Source organism: Apteryx mantelli, chromosome 3 (assembly GCF_036417845.1).
Source record: "Apteryx mantelli isolate bAptMan1 chromosome 3, bAptMan1.hap1, whole genome shotgun sequence".
Lineage (NCBI taxonomy): Eukaryota > Metazoa > Chordata > Aves > Apterygiformes > Apterygidae > Apteryx > Apteryx mantelli.
In genome coordinates this window covers 109,278,171-109,304,145 of record NC_089980.1, presented here as the reverse complement: position 1 = coordinate 109,304,145, position 25,975 = coordinate 109,278,171, and the positions used below count along the sequence as shown (strand labels likewise).

At 37.0% G+C, this 25,975-nt stretch overlaps 1 protein-coding gene across 1 annotated transcript in view; it reads right to left on the bottom strand.

Moving 5' to 3' along the window:
* Positions 1-25,975, bottom strand: part of EYS (eyes shut homolog) — a 956,188-nt gene that overhangs the window by 494,843 nt on the left and 435,370 nt on the right. Inside the window, exon 28 of the mRNA XM_067294141.1 lies at positions 16,221-16,420. Within this exon, the coding sequence (XP_067150242.1) occupies positions 16,221-16,420 (200 nt within the window). The remainder of the gene's footprint in view (positions 1-16,220; positions 16,421-25,975) is intronic.

Sequence of the window (25,975 nt, the reverse complement as noted above, 5' to 3'; positions counted from 1 at the left end):
TTATGAACTGTCAATCAAGATACAAAATAATATTTTTTCATACATTTACAAAATGCCAGTAGGTTGGCACTCTGCAAAACCATAAACAGAGAATTTTAAACAATAACATAGTAAACACTTTCAACAACCATGTTATATGACCTGTTAATCCACTACAACCTAATGAAGAAATCTTTTTAAAATGACGTTACAACTTTTCTGATAGATTTATCAGTTTTTGTTAACAATTATTATTTGAAGGCAAAATCACCACCAGTATGATGTGTACCGTTTATATACATGCACTAAGAATATATAATTAGAAAGAAAAAGAAAAAAGAAAAATGCTACAAATATCACAACATTTTGAAGGTAGTAACAGCAAAAAATATCAGAATTGATGTGTGTTTGAGCCACTTGTGCAGTATGCTTTAGTATTCTATAAGGAATTCTAAATAAACAAGCAGCACATTACATCTTTAAGCACTGTGAAATTTTAAATCTTGTTCCAGGTGTTGGATTTTATTTGGGCATGCATGTTTTGGATAATGTTGAATTAAATATTCTCTGTGTGTGGCTACAAAAAATTGAAATGTTCTATTACGGGCACATTCCCAACTGTTTAGTCACTGCATCTTGTATAATGGGGGATGTGAATGTGACTCCCATTAGCTATTCTTGTTTGTCATATAATGGCTTCTATTTCATAAAGTCAGAAAACAACCTTGCTAGGAAAAAAAAAAAAACAACAAACAATATATACATAGGAAATAGGCATCCTGGGTCTTTTCAAGCAATGAATTTTTAAAAGGTTTGCTTAAAAAACAGAATATGGCAATTGGCAATATCCATTCAGATAGAAGCCTTAAAAAGCTTTTATTCCGAGACTGGGCAGCTGGGTGATTTCTACTAGATTTGTGTTTTGCTTTCAGGTTGTTTTTTTTTCTTATTAGCTTTGAGTGTCTCATTTCCAGACACTGTCACGTGCATTTCAGTAGACAATGCTCCAACAGATTGTACTTTACTGTTGAATTTTAGAACTTTAAAATGGTAAGAAGAATGGATAATTTTAACTAGGTTCAGTACTATCATTTAAATGATAAAGTAAAAAGCAACAAGACAACATGCATATATTCCAAAAAAACAGTAGCCATATTTGTGATATGTTTCCTAATGCCTTCATGCTCCATTTTTACACCATCTTAGCATTTTCAAATGTCCTTATTTAACTGGCAAAATGCCTCTGTAGATATTTAAGGTGGCTTCATTTAATGTTTGAATATCAACATAAATATCCACTTGACTGACAGAATACTGATTTTTCTGTATTTTTGCCCAGAAGCACTAGGGGAAGCAGCTATTCCATCAGACATATTGCACACATTAAAATATCTTTATACAAACTATCTGTTTTAAATACTCATTCCAAAACCCTTTGATCTTGACCTTCTGCTAAAATTGCAAGTATAGGAGAAAACTCTCCAAAATGGGTGTGTTGCCTCTTGACCGCTATGATATATTCTTTTACCTTTCTTGCAATACCATACAAAAAGAGCAATGTATCAATTTGATCCAATCTGAATACACAAAAGTACAATTAGGTATATATTAACCAAACCTGATTATAAAGTGGGCAAGTTAGGAGCCCCAACTCTTCTTTCGATGTTAAAATGAGATATTTAAATATTTCTAAAAACATTCAGGACTGTAATTCACTTGGGGAATTACTGTTTAAATTTTTTTACGATTACTGTTCTGCTTACAGATGAAAGTGAAGAGATCATGTTAAGAGTACCAGTAAAGTATGCAGTTCATTAAATTTATAGTTTACTTCATATTAGCATGTACCAAATAACAACTGAGATGTGCCTGCTCTCTTTTCCTTCATTAGCTTGCCACATGTAGAAGTAAGGCATATTAGTACATACCCAGAAAGTAAAAATAATACAGGACATGATCTGTATTTTTATTATACTATTCTTTTCACAGTATTGCAGTTAATATTGTTCACATTAAGACATAAAGATTTGCTTTTATAAAATGAAATAAATGGTTAGAAATTGTTATTAACATAATTGTCTGTTCTCATTGGTCTCATAGTAAGAACTGGATTTTGGTTAAATAAAAAAGAAGTGCAAAGTCATGAAAAATCATGCATATGTATTTATATGTATGTTTATGGGTAAAGTAATTAAACATAGGAGTGGTAAAGGAACATGTTAGCAGAACAACTTTATCTAACCATTTTCCATGGAAACACTAGAGCTAAAAATAAAACTTAAAAACCTGTGTTCCCCCCTCCTCCAACATCAGTCAAAGCACCATTCTTACATTTTATGTAACCTAATATATACACAATATGGAAACCCTAAAATATTCATGTTTCACTAAACAGAAAGAACTGAGCAGTTCATTTTGAAATCAGCAAATCATGCAGAATCTCATTACCTACATATAAATGGAGGTGCATCTGTATTCATACAGAGGAGAGAGAGAGAGAGAATGAAAGGAAGAAAGTGCTGCATATGTGTTGACAGCATGCACAAAAGTGAAGAGCTGCTGTTTCAAAGTTTTCTGTTCTAGGAGATTCATTGTACAGTTTGATGTTCCAGTGAATTGGAGTCACTCTTTCTACACAATAAAATGAATTTCTTCCTACCTTTATCTCAGTGCTTTAACAAACTTAGACACGTAGCTCTGTGTAATGTGTATTCTGCAACTTTGGTCATATCTTGCAAACTGTCTATCAACAGCTGAATGAAATGAAGCCTTTCAGTTAATCTGCTAACAGAAGCATGCTTTTTCGGTTACATGGCACATACTACCTGAGTGATTCTCAGAAAGAATACTTTATCACTAAGGTACTCTTTGGGTTGATGGTGACAGAGGGGTATGCAAATGCTCCACACGTTAAGCCTTCTAAAATACAGGAGATCCGTTGATATTGTTGTCTGGAGATAGAGTTGACAGGAGTACCTCCAAGGAATAGCTCTTTCTTCTTTGACATGAAGGACTGAATGGGTACTACTGATAAATGAAATTTCTGTTTAAAAAATAAACTAGTTCACTGGGAAGTCACAGGGGAAATGATAATGCAGTACATATTCTTGGCAGCAACAGTAAGAAGTGTTTTCTATCATTGATGCTGACCAAATTTCAATCTTACTTTTTCAAGGGGGACTCCATCATCACAGCAATCTATGCATTTGTTGCCTTCAGACTGGATTATTACAATTTACTTGGGACAGCTTCTTAAGGAGACATGGAAAGCCCCATTAAATCAAAATGTGGCTGCACCCATGTTACGTAGTATTTTTTCAAAGGTGAACATTATTTGCTTTGATTTGCAACCTGCAATAGCTTTCAGTTTCTTTCCATGTGCAGCTTAAAGAGATGACTTTCACTTATCAAGCCCTGAACAACTTTGATTCTTCAAAATCATATGGACCAACTCTTTTTGCATATCATAACAGGAGTAAATAGCAGAGGTTTTTAGCACATGGTTGCCTAGGTACAGGTTGCACTGAAAGACTCTGCACCCCAAAACTCACCCCCAAAATTGTCTGTTTCAAACCAGTAACATATTGTTTACCTTAAACATAGTCTAAGGCAAAGCATTCTATATTAGTCTTGATTCCTCTACGTAGTTCCAATTAAGCACCATTTCTTATCACAGAATCACAGAATGGTTGAGGTTGGAAGGGACCTCTGGACATCATCTAGTCCAACCCCCCTGCTCAAGCAGGGTCACCTAGAGCACGTTGCACAGGATCGCATCCAGGCGTGTTTTGAATATCTCCAGAGAAGGAGACTCCACAACCTCTCTGGGCATTGGCCTTCTTGGCCACAAGGGCACATTGCTGCCTCATGCTTAACTTGGTGTCCACCAGCACTCCCAGGTCCTTCTCCGCAGAGCTGCTTTCCAGCAGGTCAACCCCCAACCTGGACTGGTGCATAGGGTTATTCCTCCCTAGGTGCAGGACCCTGCACTTGCCTTTGTAGAACTTCAGGAGGTTCCTCTCCGCCCACCTCTCCAGCCTGTCCAGCTCTCTCTGAATGGCAGCACAGCCCTCTGGGGTATCAGCCACTCCTCCCAGTTTTGTATTGGCGGCAAACTTGCTGAGGGTGCACTCTGTCCCTTCATCCAGGTCATTGATGAAGAAGCTGAACAAGACTGGACCCAGTACTGACCCCTGGGGGACACCGCTAGCTACAGGCAGCCAACTAGACTCTGCACCGCTGATCACAACTCTCTGAGCTCTGCCATTCAGCCAGTTCTCAAGCCACCTCACTGTCCACTCATCTAGCCCGCACTTCCTGAGCTTGTCTATGAGGATGTTATGGGAGACAGTGTCAAAAGCCTTGCTGAAGTCTAGGTAGACAAATGCTACCTTGGTAGACATCCACTGCTCTCCCTTCATCTACCTAGCCAGTCATTCCATCATAGAAGGCTATCAGATTGGTTAAGCATGATTTCCCCTTGGTGAAGCCATGCTGACTACTACTCATCACCTTCTTGTCCTCCACATGCTTGGAGATGGCCTCCAGGACGAGCTGCTCCATCACCTTTCCAGGGATGCAGGTGAGGCTGACTGGCCTGTAGCTCCTTGCGTCCTCCTTCTTGCCCTTTTTGAAGACTGGGGTGACATTGGCTTTCTTCCAGTCCTCAGGCACCTCTCCTGTTCTCCATGACCTTTCAAAGATGATGGAGAGTGGCTTAGCAATAATGCCCGCCAGCTCCCTCAGCACTCGTGGGTGCATCCCATCAGGGCCCATGGATTTGTGGGTGTCAGGTTTGCTGAAATGATCTCTAACCCACTCCTCCTCCACCAAGGGAAAGTCTTCCTTTCTCCAGACTTTCTCTCTTGCCTCCAGGCTCTGGGGTTCCTGAGGGCTGGCCTGAGCAGGAAAGACTGAAGCAAAGAAGGCATTCAGTAACTCTGCCTTCTCTGCATCCTTCGTCACCAGGGCACCCACCCCATTCAGCAAAGGGCCCACATTTTCCCTAGTCTTCCTCTTGCTACTGATATATTTGAAGAAGCCCTTCTTGCTGTCCTTGACATCTCTAGCCAGATTTAATTCCAAACGGGCCTTAGCCTTCCTCATCACATCCCTGCATACTCTGACAACGTTCCTATATTCCTCCCAAGTGGCCTGTCCCCCTTTCCACTTTCTGTATACTTCCTTCTTCTGGTTGAGTTTTGCCAGGAGCTCCTTGCTCATCCATGCAGGTCTCCTACCTCCTTTGCTTGACTTCCTACTCATAGGGATGCAGCGCTCTTGAGCCTGGAGGAGGTGATGTTTGAATATTAACCAGCTCTCTTGGACCCCCCTTCCTTCTAGGGCCCTAACCCATGGGATTCCTCCAAGCAGGTCCCTGAAGAGGCCAAAGTTTGCTCTCCGAAGTCCAGGGTTGCGATCCTACTTAGTGCCCTGCCTCCTCCTCGCAGGATCCTGAACTCCACCATCTCATGGTCACTGCAACCAAGGCTGCCCCCAACCTTCACATCTCCAACCAGTTCTTCTTTGTTAGTACAAGGTCCAGCAGCACACCTCTACTCGTTGGCTCCTCCACCACCTGTGTCAAAAAGTTGTCATCAATGCTCTGCAGGAACCTCCGGGACTCTCTGTGCCTAGCTGTGTTGTCTCTAGAGCAGATATCAGGGTGGCTGAAGTCCCCCATGAGAACCAGGGCCTGTGATTGTGAGGCTATTTCCAGTTGTCTGTAGAAGGCCTCATTATGCTCTACATGTGCTCTAATTCTGGCAAGAACAACTTTAAATAAAGAAAATGTATACATTAATAGGATGCAAATGTTTTCAAGCACAATTTGATTTTCCTAATAGGAAGAAAAGGGAAGAGTAGTTACAAGAAGAAAATGAGAGGCATTTAAGGGTTCCAGCTGGCATGTGAAGAATCCCAAGCAAGAAATTTTTTTCAGTTGCTTACAGGTTTTGTGGATGTTTTTTGACTGAACCTTGAAATCAATTTAATATGACATATTGCATCATAATCCTAGTTCCTTATCCTTATAAAAGGCAGAATTCAGGCTAAATTATATAGAATCCCTATTTCTTCCAGTGTAATTTCTATCACTTGAAGACATCTGAATATGGTATATTTTAAAGATTTTGACAAGATGTTCCAACTGCGCTAGCTGACGTATATGATGTTCCTCTATGACTGCTTTTGGCAATATTATTTGTTCCTTTACCTTAGTATTCAAGTAATCATTAGGTTATAATATTTTATAAATGCTAGTGAATGTCTGGTTAAATATGAGTTGAAGATCCTTGCACCTCTTCTCATATACATGTGGTATTATAAAGAACTGTATCCAGCCTTTCATCACTTATCATTGCATTCGTAAGAAGCAGTTCAAAGTCACAAAGAAGAATGAACAGTAGATATTATAACAGACATTTTAAAATAACTGCACTTCATTTGGAGGAAATGTAGAACAATATATTCCTATTTTAGAATTCTTCCTTACTAAAATTTCATGGGCTGGAAGAAAAACCTTGACATTCTGTTGATCAAGTATTCTGTTGATCAAATATTCACTCTTACGTGCCCTTGGAATACAAAAATCAAGTCCATAGAAATTGTCTTGTGAGTATAAATTAATCTCTGAAAGAAGCTACCAAAATAGCTTCACTTCTTGACCAAATAATGTAGATTTATAAGTAGACTTAAAAAGCATGAATTTCTCTTTTTGAATTAAAGGACAGGACAGAACTTGTTTGTAACCCTACATATTTCTAAGTACAACAAAGTTATCTTATAGCACTAAAGACATTAGTAGTCAGCAAAAAATTATTCAGAGTGGATGACAAAAAAAAGAATGACATCAAAAATTCTCTCTCTTTTCAGTAACAAAAATAATATAAAAATGAACGTGCTATAATGTAGTAGAAAAGTGCAATGAAGCCATAATATTCAATAATTTAACTGAAACAAGATCTGTCATAAGATTTTTGATACTATTTTTATCTGATCAGGATGAAAGCACTGCACAGATAATCCTTCTCAAGATACAGTTGACTTTGCTGAACACAATAAGCAGAAAGCCTAGAAATGCACATGTAAAAAAGACCATGTCTGTGCATGGGTGGGAAGGGAGGATTTTTTTTTTTTTAATCCAAAACCAAACACACCAAATGGTCTGGGACCAAAAGATGCAGAAGGGGATAATGACCATCTGTGGTTTAAATATAACTAAAAAATCTGAGTATTTTATGTGGAACAGTTTCTCTTCTTTAAAATACTTGGAAAACATTATCAACAAGACTCAGAACTCCTATTAGATACTCATTACATCAACCATGTGTAGGTTAGGTTGGATTGTCTTCTGAAAGCCCCCCTGAGCCCAATCATAGTTTTATTATTAATTTGCTAATTTATATAGTGTTTGTTGTGGCAGCCAGCTCCTTTAATTAAGGAGACTAAAATAAAAAACAAGGTAGGTGGGCATCCTTTCAGATGTTAATCTGTTTCCTGAAGCCCTGACTCAATGGCAGTCTGCCCAGGATAGAACTGAATTACAACTCCCAACACCCCTCTCACTTCCAGTGAGTTGCTTTAATTTTAAACCAAGGTTTTAAAGACAGAAACATATTTCAGATAGCACACAATTCAAGGGCTATCCCAAAGGGTATTTTTCATATTCATTTCAGGAAGAAGCCTGGCGGGTTGCTCATGTAATTGATTCCCACATAATTTCAGGAGAGTTGGACGATTCACAATACTAGTGGGTAAAATACAATATACATCATAGCTGAAGCTGGCAGCACTGCTCACAGTTAAGGCAGCCTGACACTTACCATTACTGGACACTTTTCATTGTTATTTCCAGTTTTGCCAACCACAACAATACAAACATCCCAAGCCAGATCTCCAAAATCCTGAAACTCTAAAAGATACTTCGTTTTAGTCTTTCCTCTTGCCCATTCCACACTGTGTAACAACTAGCATTGCTAAGACTCCCCATTTGTTTGGATGTCTGTGGCCTTTTACTAGAATAGGAGCTCTTTCTCCCATTCCTAGTTATCAATTACTCTGTTTTTCCAGCCTCCAAATCAGTCCTCCTATTCAGTTTGCACATCAGTTTTGTTCAGACCACTTAAAACAAGGGGAACGGATGGTAGAACAGGAAGAGTGTTCACATCATAGTGTTCACAGTATAGGAGCAAAGCTGCCCTAATGGTCTTTCTATGTTTGTTATTTCCACCTTCTACACTTTAGTTGGAATGGTAGCAGCTCCTAAGGGATATGAAAGAGGATTATGCATCTGAAGCATTCAAACATGCAAGAGGCAACCAGTTGAAGGGACTTTTTTCACCAGTTCCCCTCAGCAGAAGAAATTTATATGAAGAATGGCACTTTTTTACAGAATCATGACCCTACCGTACATCACCTTACCTTACTGTATCTTACACCACTCATGAAAAGCTTTGGGATCTTGGCAACATTGAAGATTCTGGTTTTAGTTGCTTGTAATTTTCCAGACTCAGTTTCCCAACTGCCAATGCTGGGTTCAGAAACAATACCCTCTCAGTATTTGGACTGAATTCCCAAGCAGAATAGAGAAATATGAAGCATGTCATTTAATTCAGAATATTCATGTATGAAAGAAGAAAGGAAATTGCAGGACCCAAAGCTTGAAAAAAATGAGGCTAGAGTGAACATGAGCCACATAATTAGAAAGATGAAATAGGAGAATGAACACGATTAAATTTTCAGACTAGTGATGAAATAATAGAGGCTAAGCAAGGTATCAAGCCTCTAAGCCACAGAAACAGTCTGTGTGCAGGTAGCAGCCCATGGCAGAAGTAAGGCAATGTGAATTATCTTAGAGTGCATTGAGAGGGTTAAGATAATCCATAATATATTGGGCTTATTACAAATACAGTTATTACATCTCACTCAACATATGGAGATTTAATCTGATAAATTGTGTGTGCCTCTCTGTAAGAATCATTACAACTGTGTTCACCATTTAGTTGTAAGTTAGGAATTTACCACAAATGATGGTAAAGGAGGAAGAATGGAATACATTGGAAAGCACATACTGAAAGAGGCACACAGAAACGATAGACTGACGCTTGATACAGCTGACTGCTATACTGAGAAAAGAATTCTTTAATAAGCCATACTTCTAAAATATTTCATGTATGATTAGTAGTTGTTCACATGCAGCTGTCCAAATTGAGAGCTGGGCTAGGTTTGCAGAAGTAATGCACTCTAAGATCTTTATTTTGAATATTAAATAAAATAAAACTAAATACTCTGAAAGGTATTACCTAATCTTCTGAGAATTTCTTGAAGAAAATTATCTAATATTGGAGAAGTATCCAGATCTAAGATGACAGCACCAAAGAACTTCCCAGTAGGAAGTTAAAAAACCCTTACCCTATGTAAAGCTTGGCTGGTGTGTGTTAAGGCTTGTACAACACATCAGACAGGAAGATAAATGTAGCAATAACCTGTTTACTGAATGAGGCATGAGTCGTGTAGAAAAATTATTGTGATAATTTAATTAAAGACTTGAATAACATCAGAAGAAAACCCTTGATTCTAGCACTTTCCAACTTCTGAGGGTATGACCTTGCATCCGTAGTATTCTCTTACAAGATTTTTTGTGAAGTTTATACATAGATATCATAAATCACTCTACAAACAAGATCCATAACATATTCAGAGCACAGATAGTTAAAAGGAAAGTATTTGCATTTCCTAATTTTGATGCAAATCTTGAGCACAACTGACCCAGAAAATAACACATGCAAAAAAACCCCAAAACCCAACAACAAAAAGCCCAAAACAAAAGCCAAACCCTGTCTATTCAGCTTACCAAATAGCCAGATGCTACAGTCACAGAAAACAAATGAGTAAGTCTATCCACCCTCCCAGGTTCTGTTCCAACACCTGCTCACTCACAGTTATTAGGTGCTCCAGACAAGGAAGCTTCTGCATGAACTGCTATTAAAACTCACAAGCAACATGAGATTTAGAGCAGGAAAGCAAGACCACTTACACAGATTCCAAACTAAAGGTAGCAAATGTACAGACTTATGTCTCCAGCAGGGTACATTTGCTGTGAATATCATCTAATATAATTAACAATATGTTTAACTTGTATTTCTTGTTTTCCTCTCAGATTCTGGAAAACAATACCAGTAATCAAGGCAAATATTTGCTCAAATTAAAAAAAAAAAAAAAGTTCAGGCAATCCACGGGTCATTTGCCTTGTTAATTCTTCTGTACACCAGTGTAACTCCACAATTTCTAATAGAAGGACACAAAGGATCAGCAGGCTGAAACCGAGCCAGTGATTGGAAAGGGTAAGTCTTGAAAGTCAGGTACTTTATCAAAAACTATTTCTTGAAATTCAAATCTATTTGTTCCTTAATATGAGAATATTAATGACCATACAACATTGGTTTTATCATTTGTGTGTTTACTCTGCTGATGTTGAGAAGGGGTTATCCATTCACAGGTGAAGCTTTTACATCACACTAATCCTAGATACCCTACAGAAGAGAAACATGGATTAAATCTATATATACTAACATATATATTGAACAATAAACTCAGTATATTTTCAGTATATTCCATCATCTAAAATTCTATTACAATTTTCTTTTCATGTTTTAAAAAAAGATGTGTACATGTACTGCTGTCTGTCTTAGGCAGAATAATGTAGAAGACCTATCTGTTCAATTATGCTATTCTTTCTGTGCAGTGCTTTCTTTATGTTAATTTGCACAAGGACCACATCTGCCTTTGCACTTACAATTTTCCATCCTTTCTATTCACAAAGCTGAGGTCTGAGACACCATTATTAGACAAATAGTCTCAAATACTGTTTTTTCTTTCTGACACATAATGTTGAAAAGAAAACAGAATCATAGACCTATGTCAAGGACCAAAGGGAAGTTTTATCTTCCACAAATTTAATTCTTACAGCTGGGCTAAAGAATGAAACTCTATATTGCATCAGTACAGTCCTGCTTGTAATATAGTCTTTGTGTTCCTCTGTCTAGTGCCTGACTCCTTCTACAGCAAAACTAAATGAGGTGGGAATGTAATGTCCTGCATGAAACTTTTATTTCATTCTCCCAGGTAAAACAGACCTGATCAAGTATTGTTGGCCTTCTCTGCTGCAGAACCAACTCAAACCCTGCCTCTGACATTATATTTGTAAGCAAAAATGCTCAGACTGCTAAGAAGGCATTTCTTCATAACAATTTCCACCTATTTTGTATGTGCTAAAAAACAGAATTCTGAGGAAATGTATGTACTGTATCCTCCCTCAGGGACATAAATGCAATCCCAGTACAGCTGGCCATGCGATTAAGCAGGAATTCAGCACTACTGCCCACAGTGTTGTAGTCAACAATCAGCTGGGGATGACAGAGGGTGTCTCAGGCTTCTACTACAAATGTAGCTCAAGTGGACTTTCACCCACAGAACTGCAGTGTCCCAGATCTGCAGGCATTTAGAATGACTGTCTTCCAGCTTGTATTTTCTTCAATATTAGGATGGGGGAAAACAGGTGGAGAAAGGGTGTTGTGGCACAGAAGACCATAAGAGTACCTTCACATCAAAAAATTACTGTTCTATATTGATCATCCTACAACTGAAGGGTGATGTCATTCTTATAGGTATTGCTCATGATGCATACATGGAGACATAACATCATCCTAAAGCTGATGTCTAAAATAGGTTAGACCAGTTGCAGCCTAAAAGTACATATTCTTCTTCATTGACTAAAAAGCACTGTTATAGTTCCTCAGACTTACACTGTAGAGTTCCCGGTAAAGTCAGAGTGACAAATCCTATCCTTTGAGTAGATATTTAAAAAACAGTATAAACAGAAAAGTCCTCATCATCAATTTTTGGACAGTTTATTTTTTAATAAAAAATGTGTTTTGATTTTTATCTTTTTTCCATAAAAATATAAGAATGTGACTTAGAGTTGCAATATAATATTGATCTTAGGAGTCGATTTACTAGAATTCTTCTTTTCTTGTACAACTTCATATTGTGTGGATAGGAAGGTAGTTAACAAATAACTGGATTCTTTCTCCAATATTTACAGTATTCATCTTACAGTTTGCATTTAGAATTTGATAATTAAGGCAGGATTCACTTTAAAGTTTTAGGTGTCTACAAATAGGTGCCTGGTCGCACTAGGTGTCTAAGCTTTGATTACAGGCAATGGAGATCTAATTAGTATAGTCAAGGGAGCCCAGGCAGTGACTCAGCTCAGCCTAAATTGGCTACTCAGTTGAATTCATCTGTAGGCTACAGTGAACGTATTGATTATTCTTCCATTGACTATAATGTGAATATAGTCATCTAAAGTGAAAGAGAATATAGAAAAAAACAACCCTTAGCTTTACATGTAAAATCATGAGTTATGAGATGAACATTATCACTTAGGAGAGAGAGCTTGAGGCTTTATAGTTCTGTTACCATATCAGCTTAGTGCTCAGTAGAAGATATATTAAAAATATTAGGAATTTTTAGAGGAGGAATAGAGAAGGTAAAAGAAAACATCATTATGCCACTGTATAAATCACAGGTTTGCCCGCAACTTGAATACAACAAAGGGAAATGGAAAATCCTGCATCTGGAGAGAAATAACCCCATGCCCCAGTACAGGCTGGGAGCTGACTGGCTGGAAAGCAGCTTTGCAGAAAAGGACCTGCCAGTCCAGGTGGACACCAAGTTGACCAGGAGCCAGCAATGTACCCTGGTGGCAAAGAAACCCAACAGAGAGATCTGGGATTGTTTAGCCTGAAGAAGAGCAGGCTCACAGGGGATCTTATTAATGTGTATAAACACTTGATGGGAGGGTGTGAAGAAGACAGAGCTAGGTTTTTCTCAGTAGTGCCCAGTGAAAGCACAAGAAGCATTGGGCACAAACTGATTTACAAAGAATTCTACTTAGACATAAAAAACCTTTTTCACTGTGAAGGTGACTGAGCACTGGAACAGATTGCCCAGAGAGGTTGTGGAGTTCTCCTCCTTGGAAATATTCAGAACCCGGCTGTACAAGGTCCTAAGCAAACTGTTCTAGTTGGCCCTGCTGTGAGCAGGGGGGCTGGACTAGACGATCTCCAGAGGTCCCTTCCAAACTCAATGATTCTGTGATTCTCCTGTGTGCAGTTCCTGTCCCTTCATGTCAGTAAAGATACAACAGAAATCAAAAAGGTTTGAAGAAGGGCAATGAAGATGGCCAGAAGTTTGGGATGGCTTCTCTAGGGGGAAGGACTGAGAAAGCCAGGAGTCTTCAGACTGGAAAGAAAGGGATATGGGGAAATATGGCAATGGCCCACAAAAGCAAGGAGAGGATGGCTTATAATCAACTGTTCATTCTCCCTTCCTATGGAAGAATTGGGGGCATCACATAAAGCTAGTAGGGGCCACAGTTAAAAGATACAAAAGGGAAGTGGTTCTTCATGCAACAGGCTAGACCTGTGAACTCCTTGCTGGAACAACAGTGTTGTAATATCAGAAATAGTTGAGGTTGGAAGGAACCTCTGGAGATTATCTAGTCCAATCCCACTGTGCAAAGCAGAAGTTTATACAGGGTTCAAGGGAAGACTGGATAAGTACTTAAGAGATTCACTGAGCTCTACTAAAGAGACAAACCACATAAGGCTCACAAAAACACCTGAACTGAAAATAGCTGGGGAAAGAGTATGAGAGTTTACAATGGGAAGCATCATATGTGTATTGTTCTTACAGAAATCAAACTGTAGCCACTATTGGATACAGACTACTGGGCTAGATGGACTCTTCGTATGCAACATTAGAGATCTTTTGTTCTGAATTAATATAGGAAGCCTGCCTTGCAACATTTAAATTAGCAGTCTTAATCTGAAATTGATTGAAATCTGAAACTTAATGCCACATTAAAAAGTTTTAACATCTGTTAGCTCTCTTTCATGGCAACTATTACCAAACTGCAAGGAGAGAGCAGCAACACTAATATTTATGAGTACTTAAGATAAACATTATTATTTTTGAAAGATGCAACCCTTCGAAATGCTTCCTCCAAAGCAGAAGATATTCATCTGATACACTGTAAATATGCACAAAATACTGAGAACATGTTAGAAATGTAGTAATTTAAGCTCACAAGCATTTCTTGAACCTTCATAACACTGACTTCCTCATTCACAAACTGAGTAGAATAATGTCTGAGTGTAAAAAAAAAAAAAGAAGAATGCTCTGTGGTTTGACTTTAAACTTAACCCTGCATGACAAAAAATCAAATATGTGCTTTATGTATATAAAGTTTTATTATTATGTTATTCACATTTTGTAATTACTACTGATTCAAGATTCTAGGAGAATATCAAATATTTGAATCAAGACCGCAAAGTTGTTATTGTGCCATCTTAGAATGACAGTCATACTTCTTCTCTCAAAACAACTGAATTTAAATTTTGTTTTAGCTTAAAAACAAAAGAATATATCAAATAAACAGGAGGGTCGTCAACACAGCTGGCATTGTTAGAAGAAAAATCACTGAAAACTGGGCTCTGCTTAATACAGAAAAAACTTATTTAAAATATAAATGACATGAATTATCTAGGTTATAAAGTAAAAATCACTTAGAATATTAAAAACAAGCAACAGTTCTACTAAATTATGAAGATCATCACTTAACATTTACATATTGTACCTTATTTCCCTTTTCTTTTTCTGTGTTGTAATTTCTCCTGAAAACATAATCCTCACAGTAATGTCATCAAGAGGAGTAAACAGGTACTTATACCAGTAGCACAGGATAACTTTTACTGTCTCTGGTGCATTTTTCTCCCAAGTTTTCTAGCCTCACCCAATGAGGACACAACGGTTTAGAACAATATTTGAAACAAACTTCAGAACATTTTGACATTCACCAAACACTAATAATGATTGCCCATGTACCTTATAAAAGAGCAAAACACAGTAAAAGAACAAGGCTCTAACAGCATAGTGACAAAATAAAAATGGAAAACAATGTTCCTCAGTAATGTTGGTTTTCACATGCAAGATACTCAGTCTGTTTCAGATACTTTGAGATATTCTAACACTTTCCACTAGCTTCATGTGTTTATTAAGGAACTTGAAAAACACAGGGTTAGCAGGAAATGACACTTCAAGCTTAACTTTATTTCAGTGCCACTGATGAGTCTGATGAAAACATACAGCATTACTTAATCATAATTTTTTGTAGTTTAATTTAAAGATGTATATTATAAAGCTATCAAATGGTTACATGAAACCAGCAATGATTATTACCGCCTCAAAATTGGCTGCTACTTTTTTTAACAAAAGTATTATCCTTAAGCTTCACTTTTGGCCACAAATCAAAATTCGTATGTTAAACAGATTATTGTAGTTAGGTAAGATATTTGTGCCTCATATTACATATGTTTAAAAATATATTTTCTTAAGATTTTTAAATTTCTATAAATGTAGCAGTTAAATAGGGACTTAGATAATAACTGAATTGATATACTTACTAGGCATACTAGACTAATTAAAAATGTATAAAAACAATGTGGAAGCTTAATTTTAAGGGAGTTCTGCTATACTACAAGCATATAAATGATAAGATTGTACATATTTAGTCAGAAGCCTTAAATAGTCAAAGAACGATAGATCATAGGAGATTTCTTTGAATATAAGTCTGTACACACACAATACACAAACTACTTTTCATCTAAATTTGGTTGCAAATTAATTTTCTGTACATTGTTTTACTTTGAGCACAAAACACAGGGCTATAAACATATTTGTAAACATGCTGTTTTGCAATTTTCAGAGTTTAGGTTAGACACTTCCACATATAATTCTTGAAAGCACTTGTAGATAATTTTCCAGGTAAAGTGCATGACGTGAAACAGTAAGTAGTTCAACGTAACAATATTTTTTGAGCACCAGCTCAAACACTTACTTTAACATGAGCGATTTAGAATTTTTCCTAATGCTTGCAATTTCAATATTAAGAAGTAATGTCTTTCTGAGTTATGCAGATGTCTAAAATGATATGAGGCTACATCAGAAAATCGTAATAATTAACCCTGATTATTTTAAAACTTTTTCAATCTGCCAAGTTGCTTAAGTGGTATCAAATCCAATTGAGTTCACATACTGCATGTAATAAAACTGCCCCAAATTCTTAACAAATCAGTGTGTATTAACTGCAGCAGTTATATGATAATATTCTTACTAACCTGCAACGAAAAGTTCTTCCAGGACCATCAACACAGATACCTCCATTGTAGCAGAGAGCTGAGTTTAGCGCTGGTTCACTGCAAACATCAATATCAACTTCGCAAAATTCACCAGTGTATCCACTCAGGCAAGTACAAACAAATGCATTATCCAAATCTTGACAAGAACCTCCATTAATGCAGGGAACAGACTCACATTCCTGAGGACATAAATTATAATAAATTGACTATGCAGACATTATTCATTCATTCATACCTACAGCAACACAAGCAAGAAACTAAGGAGTTAGTCTCAAGATTAGAGAGAGAGTGGTGGGCTTTTTTATTGTCTGATAAGCAAAAGCCTCAAATTTGGGTCAACTTTTGTTTTTATCGAGATCCTTTGATTGCTACTCATACTCAGCCTTTAAAGCATGCTTGTTCCTTCTTACAATCCTGGAGAAACACAAGTGTATTTTTTATATAAGTAGTCTTACAGACATAAATACATGTTTCCTACTCATTATTCCTTTAATAAAATTTTAAAGCATATTCTTGAGCCATCACTTACAACCTAAGTTTTTATAGTAGGGTCTACCACTCAGTGAAAACGCCACATTTGTAAGACAATTCTGGACTGAATAAATAAATAACTTACAGTAACTAATACATTCTCCTTTATTAAACAGTGCCTAATATATGATAACTTTCTGATTATCAATTATTACATATCATTGCAAATAGAAACATGTAGACATCTTTATGCATTCACATAATAACAATTCACTCTGACAAAGCTAATGTGAAAGTCACCAAATTCATACCATGCAAACTAGCAGCAAATTAGTGTTTTAGTAATGTTACAGAATTTAATTAGTACAAAAATGGGGGTTTACCCATGAGCATAGAAACTTAGTTTTTGCCTCTATCTTAAAGAGATATTATTTTTTTGCTGCAACCCAAATAGTCTAGCTAAAACCAGCATTTTAAAGCGAATTTACTCTCACACTTCCGTAACTTTAGAAGGGTTAACTCCTTAAGGATATCCAAGGGCACTTAGTAGATTTCCTGCAGGTACTGCAGTTGCTTTGACAGAATGTAAATTCAGATATCCACAGGGAATTATAAGAAAACAACATGTTTTTCAGCTCTCCAGCTGGGCGTATATAGGATGATTTATTAGAGAGCATTATATAAACTAATTGAATTACACATCCCATAGGAAGATGGGGATAGTTTTATAGACTGCCAAAAATCCTGTGTCTAGGGTCTAGAAGTCTTTTGTTATATTAATTAAACTTGCTGTGAAATATAAGACTTTCTTTTGTTTTGTTTTGAAGAATCTCAATTCACAATTCAAACTTTCTGGCTTTTTTCTATTCCAGTAACTTCTCTCATCTATTTTTCTTAATTTGTATTCACTTGTATCTTTCTCTACTACCTCTATTTTTATAGCCTTGCTCATTAGCAGAATAAAATCAAAATCTATCAAATCAACGGACAAAACCTCTACCGAAGTAATAAAAGATAAAGAATAATTGTGAAACATCAAAATCAGAGTAGCAAGGGGTAAGTTCAAAGCTCAAATAAATGTTCAGAGCTTTGCCTTAATATGCCATTACAATCATACCATGTTTCAAACAATGTAAAACCTTTTTGTTTTCTTACATGTCCATGTGCATGCATACTGCTCCAGTAAAAATCTTACGAGATTGCAGACAGTAACAGGAATTAGTTTTTAGAGCAACATAAAAAAGACAGTTTTGTAGGAAAGAAACCACAGCAATTACTGAACAGTATATTTGGCTCACTACAGTTAAAAGTTCATCATTAAACAAGCAGAAAAACAGAGTACATTCTGTTACCAGAGAAGTGATATTCTGCATTGTTCTTAACTCAGGCAAGAGAATCGTTTCAGCAAACAGACACACAACTGTGTTAAAAATCCCACAAATACACTTATCCCAAACTAGATGGGCTGCCACAAAGTGCTGGAACTCAGTCTAAAAGAACAAGGATGTTAGATGGCAAACTGCAGCAGCAACATAGCTGTGACCACTGCTGCCTAATTTAGATCCTACCAGGGACTAACTTGCCAGCTCAGCATTAGGAAATAGCTGCCTCTACAGCTAATTCCCAACCAGTTTGATTCTCTCACCCCGTAAAGACAAGCACACATAACTATCAATGCCATTTCAGTTTTGTCTTCCTTTTTACAGTGGGAGATTGAATTGTAACTGTGACCTCTAACCAAAGAGTTCCCAAATCAAAGCAGTGATTGCAGAGATTTACACTCCTAGAAATATTCCCTCTCTTCTCCAGTATAGTATAGAAAAAGTTTCTTGGGCATCCCAGGTGCCCAGTTCCCAGTTTAATACAATATCCTTTAACCTCTTCCTGCCTGAAACGATATTAAAGTCAGATCCTGTCTTCACTACATGAAAGGTACCATTAACTCGGAATAATTAAGAAACCTGAATATTACCAAAATAATATATACAAAGATAGGTCATTTTAGCTTTTCCAAGATACAAATTTGTGGATGTATACATGGCACAATGACTCACTTATTTTTACATCACTTGGTACTTTATTTTTTTAACATTTATTAAATCTCAAATGCTACTGTGATCTGGAATTGAAAAATACATCATTTTCAAGCTGTGAAGATAAAGCCTTAGTCTTACCAGTAATCTTTACAAAGTTTTATAACTAATTTATTCAAGTAAAACAAGTGAATGTTACCACCAGCGCTGCAGTCAGTGAGTGCAGCACCAGCTTGTTCTTAGTAATTTACAATATTTGCTTTGCATGTACAGAAAAGAAATGCTGATTTTAAATGCTTACAGTAACAACTCAGGCTACTGGATTCAATGTTTTTCACCTACAGATAAATATGGGTGACTGCAATTTTTGCCATTAGAATCATATATTTGCCAATAGCAGAAAACAACCCTATTTTGCAATACCTCACTGATCATGAGGCCAGACTCTCTTTTACCTTTTTTCCCTTCCTTTCTCCTGGAGGCCATTTTTGGCAGAAAGGAGGTATTATGAGCAAAAGGGAAGTCACTAGACACCATACTAGTCCTTTGGCATCTTTATAACAACTGAAAATCTGTAGATTATGTTACAGAACAGAAATGTACAGTCAGTTCTTTAACCGCACTCCAGGTCTGAAGCCTAAAAGTAATCTGATTTTCAGTTCCGACTGAAATCAAAGAGGGATAAACATCTTCAGGAATTGTACTTTAGTCAGTGGTTTCAGATTATGAATGTTTCAAGGGCAGTTCTCGCTTAAGATATTCTTAATTCCTTCCTCCCTGCTTTTTCCTGACCCCAAATCACGGTGCACTGTCTCCTAAGTTATGTAGAATAACGGATTAAAATACCTGTTATAAGAGAAAAAAAAACAACAAAGACATACCTATTTTACGCTTTCTTAAAGCCATTTTTCTAATATGACCCACAATCAGTTATGCAGGCTTAACTGGGAAACTAGTGTGGAGGGAAGAACTAGCTGAGGATGGGGACATGGGAGATATATAAATCAGCAGTGACTCTGAGAAAGGACAGATTGAAATCATCAAAGTCTGACCGAAAGGTTTAAAATCTAGTTAAAGATACAAAAAAAAGTAAAAACAGGATAGCATGAAAAAGAATCTAAAGAAGAACATATAGCTATTTTTAGCACAAGTCCTTTTAATAAGGCATTTTAGAAAGTGGTTTGTTTCAAAATATATTTAACTTGAACTTGTGGCAGCAGGAGCAATTCTCTGGAGAAATTTGTCCTTTGTTAGTGTAACATCACCTCTTGTTTTAAATAGCCTTGTGAAGTAATCATGAGAAGAACATAATCAAGATGCATTGGCTTAGGTTGCAAATGCCACACTGGACACCAGTGTATTCAGCCAAATAGGCAGAAATCAGCATTTCCCTTTGTCAGATATAGTCTTTGCAAGGTTATTGGATGTACTGGCAGCATAAAAGGGTCTCATGGATGGGATTTGGTAATTCTGACATAGACAGCAGATAAGATACAGCAGATAAGATGAAAAGTTTCAACAGGAAGTGAAGAAATAAGCATGAATGTACCAGGATCAAGAGTAGTTCAGTTCTGGAACAGAACTGCCAATGCATCTATCTCCATGATCACGTACTCCAAGGTACATGCTATGTGCATAGAGCAAGTGCCTCACTACATTACATTTGTTGCTATTAAGATTTTGTGTAAATTCTAACAGCATTTGGCTGGCAGAGAATGTTGAAAAAGAAAAAAACCAAAAACCACAAAACCCCCAAACCAAGACAAAAATCAACCCCCAAACCAACTCCTCCCAAAGCCAAAAAGCAACTTTTAATTCCCTGTTGGGGTTCACAGCAAAGACACTGTATTTAACAAGCAGAAAGAGTGCTGAGATCTCAATATCCCACAGAGCATCCATAACACTGAAACACTGGGGAGCAGTAGAAGCGATGATAGCTTTTTCCTCTTTCATTCTGTCTGGCTCCTCAGGACTTTCTAGAAACAGTGACTCCTTTTTTGTTATTATTCTCTCAGTTTTCTTCTTTCAACTGACACTTTCACTTTTAGGCTTCTCTGAGAATGCAGAAAATCTTGGTCTTTGACTGGGGCCCCTTCGACTCACTCTGAGTGTAAGCAGGAGGCATAAGGGTTTCTTGTTGCTGCAGTAGTGTATGGGCTCTGTGCGTAAGAGCTTCTCCAAATTCAAAAACAGTCTGGGCCCATAGGCCAACTGTACTCTTGCCCAAATAATTACACAGTATCTCAGGCCTTGGAGATTGCTTCCTTTAAGAAGAGAAATAGAGATAATTCAGGTATTTCTTTGGTGCAATCCTATTTATTTACAGACTGCATAGAAATCCACTTTTCTGTCAGAACAGAGCAAGCAACTCGCCCAAACTAAGCTGCGTTGGCTAGCTTTTTCTGCAGCCACCCTTGTCCTCTGTCTTTTCCCGTTCTCTCAGATTTCTGGCTCATTTCCTTCACAGACAGCTTCAGCCAAATCAGCCTTGCAGCCATCCATCTCCAAGGAAACCACAAGGCCAGAGGAGCTAGCTGCTACTCTGGCCTCATCTTGCCAGTTTGCTCCTTCTGTAAAGGGATTTGTTCCTTCCACCATCACTGAACAAAATGAAAGTGCTCCTTACAAACCTGAATCGGGATGCTCTGCCCATTCCTCATGTCATGAAGTATGGGACTGATGCCTAGTGTTACAGCATACCAATATCTCCCTTTCCAGCTCATCATTACATCATAGATCTCATTTTCACATATTGCCCAAAACATAAATAATGTATATAGCTTAAAAATGATTAGACAAATTCATGAGGCACAGATCCTTCTCTAGCTATTAAAAACAGTAACTAGGATGAGTTCTCTGCTGTAAGATGTTCCAAAACTGTTGATGGGTCTACGAGCGTTCTTAAGTTTAGGTTATCACAAAGAAAATTGAGAGAGAGATAGTGGCAGTGCACAGGTATTTTCACAAGAAGTATTTGACATTAAGGAATATCTTAATTCCCAGAGAAAGTCAGTACAAGAACCAATACCTGGAACCCAAATCCAGATATATCTAACAAAAGATAAGGCATAACTTTATTACTGAGTCAGCCACTGTAAAACTGTCAGAAGTAGTTATCTTCCTTCCCTTTATGTTTTTAAATAAAGACTAGACACCTTACTAAAATATATGCTTTAGCGAAACGCAAGTTAAATTGAAGTATTAGGTTCCATGTAGCTGTAAATGAGAGGAATATATATATTTCTAACAGGAGAACAGAATACTTACTTTCTAGCTTCATCTTTACTAAATTCAAGTCCCCATCAGCTTCCTCAACATAACGAGACAATATAAAAGCCAATGTGAGAAAAGTGAAATACTAATTTTCTAGTTCCTGTGAGTCTTTCAAGGGTAGCTTTTGTTAAGAGCCTTTGTTCAAACAATGCAAATTCCACTAGATCCACTAGAATTACTGTAATACAATAATGTATTCATTCCTGTTCTCTGAATGCAATGGTGTAGTGAATCTGTTTTGTACCAGAATGGGTATGACTGTTCCTTAAGACAGCCCACCCGGCATGGCACAGTCCCCTGGTTCTGCTGGCAGGGAATTGTTCTGAAATCTGGACTCTACCAGTTGACCTGGAATGGCACCATGCTAAAGCCATTTTGCTCCCTGATCCAACTCTGTGGCTCCACGCTGACACCTCTCTGCGAAAGTGAGGTCCATTTGCCTAAGAAATTCCAACTCTCTACAGACCACATTATGTCATTTCCAAAGGCAAAATTAAAATCCTTAGCTTGAAATAATTACAAAGGGACACATTCTAGCAAATGCATAAAAATAATGAAAATTCACTGTTTTTCCAAATAATGTGCCAATTCAACTCTTTTTTAAAACAAAGTCTCGAAGCGCATTTTAGAAACTAATAAGACAACTTTTTCTTTGGCAAGGATTATGTTTTATCATTCTTCCTGTGAAATTGTATCAGAATAAGATCATTTTTAAATGATTAAAATGTTAAAATGATTAAAATTATTTTTAACAACAATTCAAGAACTATTTGTATAAAAGAGATTCAAAGCAAAAAAAATCCTGATGATAGATGTATTTTTTATCTAAATGAAGTTTTGCTTTATATCAAAAGGAGGGAACTATAAAGAGGACTGAAAATATTAAATATCATATATGCAGTTCCACTAGCCTGCTGTGAATATACACAAACTATTCACCAATCTATATTTTGACATAGTTGTATATGGTGCATTTTATTATACGGTCTAATTAGTATCCGTTTCTGCAAATACTTACAATCCAAACACAGTTTGCTGTTTGATTTCTTCCTAGTAGGTAATTATGAAGTGATTAACTGTAAGGAAGGACTCGAAGCAGAAAAAGGTAGTGGCCTTAAACATCAGTTCAGGGAGTAGAAGAAAGCATCCTGGTATTTGTGAGGAAAATAGATTCAAGGTAGAAGTTACTGATTTGCAGAAGGTAGAACTAGACAGAGCTTTAAATTTGATGGACTTGAAAAGAAAAATATATGAAAGGAATTCAAAGATAGAGGTACTGCAACAGAAAAGAAAGACACTTGCAGGAGTCATCTAATGAAAGGACTGGGGCCAAAAAGAATGTCAGGTCAGAAACAGGGTTTTGTGATAAGCAAGAGTCATAGGATTAAAGGTATGGGTTAGGATTTTAAAAAAGAGGCAGAAAGAAAATCAATGCTGTAAATAAATGGTTTATAAACTGATTAATTCATGCAATAAAGCAAGGTTTCATACATGAAAAACATGATGTGCAGTTTTTAATGTATCCTGAATCTAGATTTCTAAAATATCTAAATATACTCTAGATTTCTAAAATATCTAAATATACAGTATTACTTCATAAGAAATGTACAACTTAGTGTGTGCATATGATTTTACAGGTTATGTAAAACAGCTATGGTTCAGTGCATTAGTGAGGAACATAATATACATGCATTTCAGTTCCTTTGAAAGATACTGCACCATGGTTTAATTTGTTAATTTATCACAAGTGCAATCATCTGATGTAATGATGGCTGCTATTAAGACCAGAAGACCCAGGTTTCCGTTGCTAAGATTAAAAAAAACACTTAGTTTAAACTGTGTTGTTCGCTAAGTTATGAACTTTTCAATTTATATAGGAGTTTTAAGTGCACTCTTCATTTCAGATAAATCTCCACAGTATTGCTGCCTTGTACAAATTTGAGATTTACATTAAGAATATACTGAGATGTTTTAAAGATGAATGCTCCAGATGTCTATTTCTTGTTTAACAAACTTATAAATGAAGTGTATTTTCTTTTGCTTCATTTTGTTCCATTTTTCTAGCTAGCAAAATTATTTTAATTAATATTTTTCCTGTAAAATTTTCCGTTAATATTTCTACATACCCATTTTGTATAATTCTTAACTTCCCAAAATGTTTTTTCTTTTAGTGGACCAAATATACATGAAACATTTTATGAAATGGATGGCAAAAATTTTCATTTTTCAAGATGTTGTAGTTTTTCAAAGTCATTAAATTTAAAATGAGTTTAAAATGACAGTATTTTGCTTTGGAATTTTGGATTATGGACACAAGGAAGAGAAAGTAACAAAGATTTACGTATTTTTTTAGACAAGAATACAGAACATAATGATCCATTTGGCCCAGTACTGTGTCTCTCACAGCAGCAGAAGCAAAGTCTACTTATGAAGATCATGTGAACGTGGCCACTTGCTACAATCTATTTCCCATGCAACCCCCAGCATCCAGAACTGCTGAATCAGAGATGCTGAACAGTACTTTCCTGACTGGTTTGTTTATTATTCATTTACGAACCTGTTGTCCAGGATTTTGTCTAATCTCATTGAGCCCGCTGCGCAATTGCCTGCCTCATTAGCCTTCTGCAGCAACAAGTTCTAGAAGTTCTCCGCCTTCTGTGAAAGATAGTACTTTCATCTCTTTCAAACCCTTCTCTTACTAGTTTCATCAAGTGCCCCTAGTTCTTTTATTGCAGGATTTGATGAAGAATTTTTTTATTTCAGCTTGTCTACCACTTCCACAGTTTTCTAAAACTTAATTACATCTCCCTCAGCCTTCTCCTCTCCAAACTGAATAGTTTCAGTCTTTTAAATTTCTCCTCATAAGGCAGCTATTTGACCCTTCATCCCTCCTCTGCATCTTCTCCACCTGCCATGTCCTTCTTGAAATGCAAGGTCCAGAACTGTGCACAGTACCCAAGATATGAGCCCATCCAGGTTTTACATAGCAGGGAAATGATGCCCTCTCTTTTGCTCCCAGTACCCTTTCTGATGATGCTGAGTGTTTTTTCGCTGTTTTGGACTGTGACTGCACATTGAGCCAATGGTTTCAGAGAACTGCCAATGATTGCTGCAGTATTTCTTTCCTGAGTTTTAACTGCCAGTTCTGAATTCAGCTGTAGGCATGTCTTAGACTATTTTTCCCTAGATACATTATTTTACACTGAAGTTTTATCTATCGCCTTCTCACCTTCTTGCTCCATTCTGTGAGGTCCTTCTGGCATTCCTGACCATGGCGCATCATTTGACTACTTGAAAGAAGTTAATATATTCCTCAGACTTGAGGATTTCATTGTTCACTTCCTTCTTCAGCCTGCTGACAAAGAGGCAGAATAAAGCCATTCCCAGCACCAATCCTGGGGGACCACGCTGATAGTCCTTCTCTTTCCTAAGTGTCCATTAAGATCTGCCTTTCACTTCCCACCCTTTAACCAGCTTTCAGTCCAGAAGTGAATCTCTCCTCTAATGCCATGGCAACTTAGTTTCTTTAAAGACATTTTTGTTCAACCTCATTAAAAGCTTTTTGAAAATGCAAATACATTATGTCCACATGTTGCCCTTTATTGACATGTTTACTGCCAAAATCAAAGAATTCCATCAAGCTAGTGAAGCAGGATTTACCTTTGCAGAAGCCATGCTGACTCTTTCTCAACAGACTGTGTTTATGCAGATGCTCCCTGATCTCAGACTTTACCATCTTACCAGAGATGGAAGTCAGTCTCACTGAGTCAGACATCTTTTAGTTCCCACGGCCCCCTGGAGAGACCTTTCTGGAGATGGGAATTACAGTGGCAATCTGCTGGGTCTCTATTTGTAATAACAGGTTACACATCTTGACCAGAACCAAAAATTTCACTTTTGACTTCCTTCAAAACTATTGGGCTAATGCCATCTGGTCATGTGGACTCATAAACATCC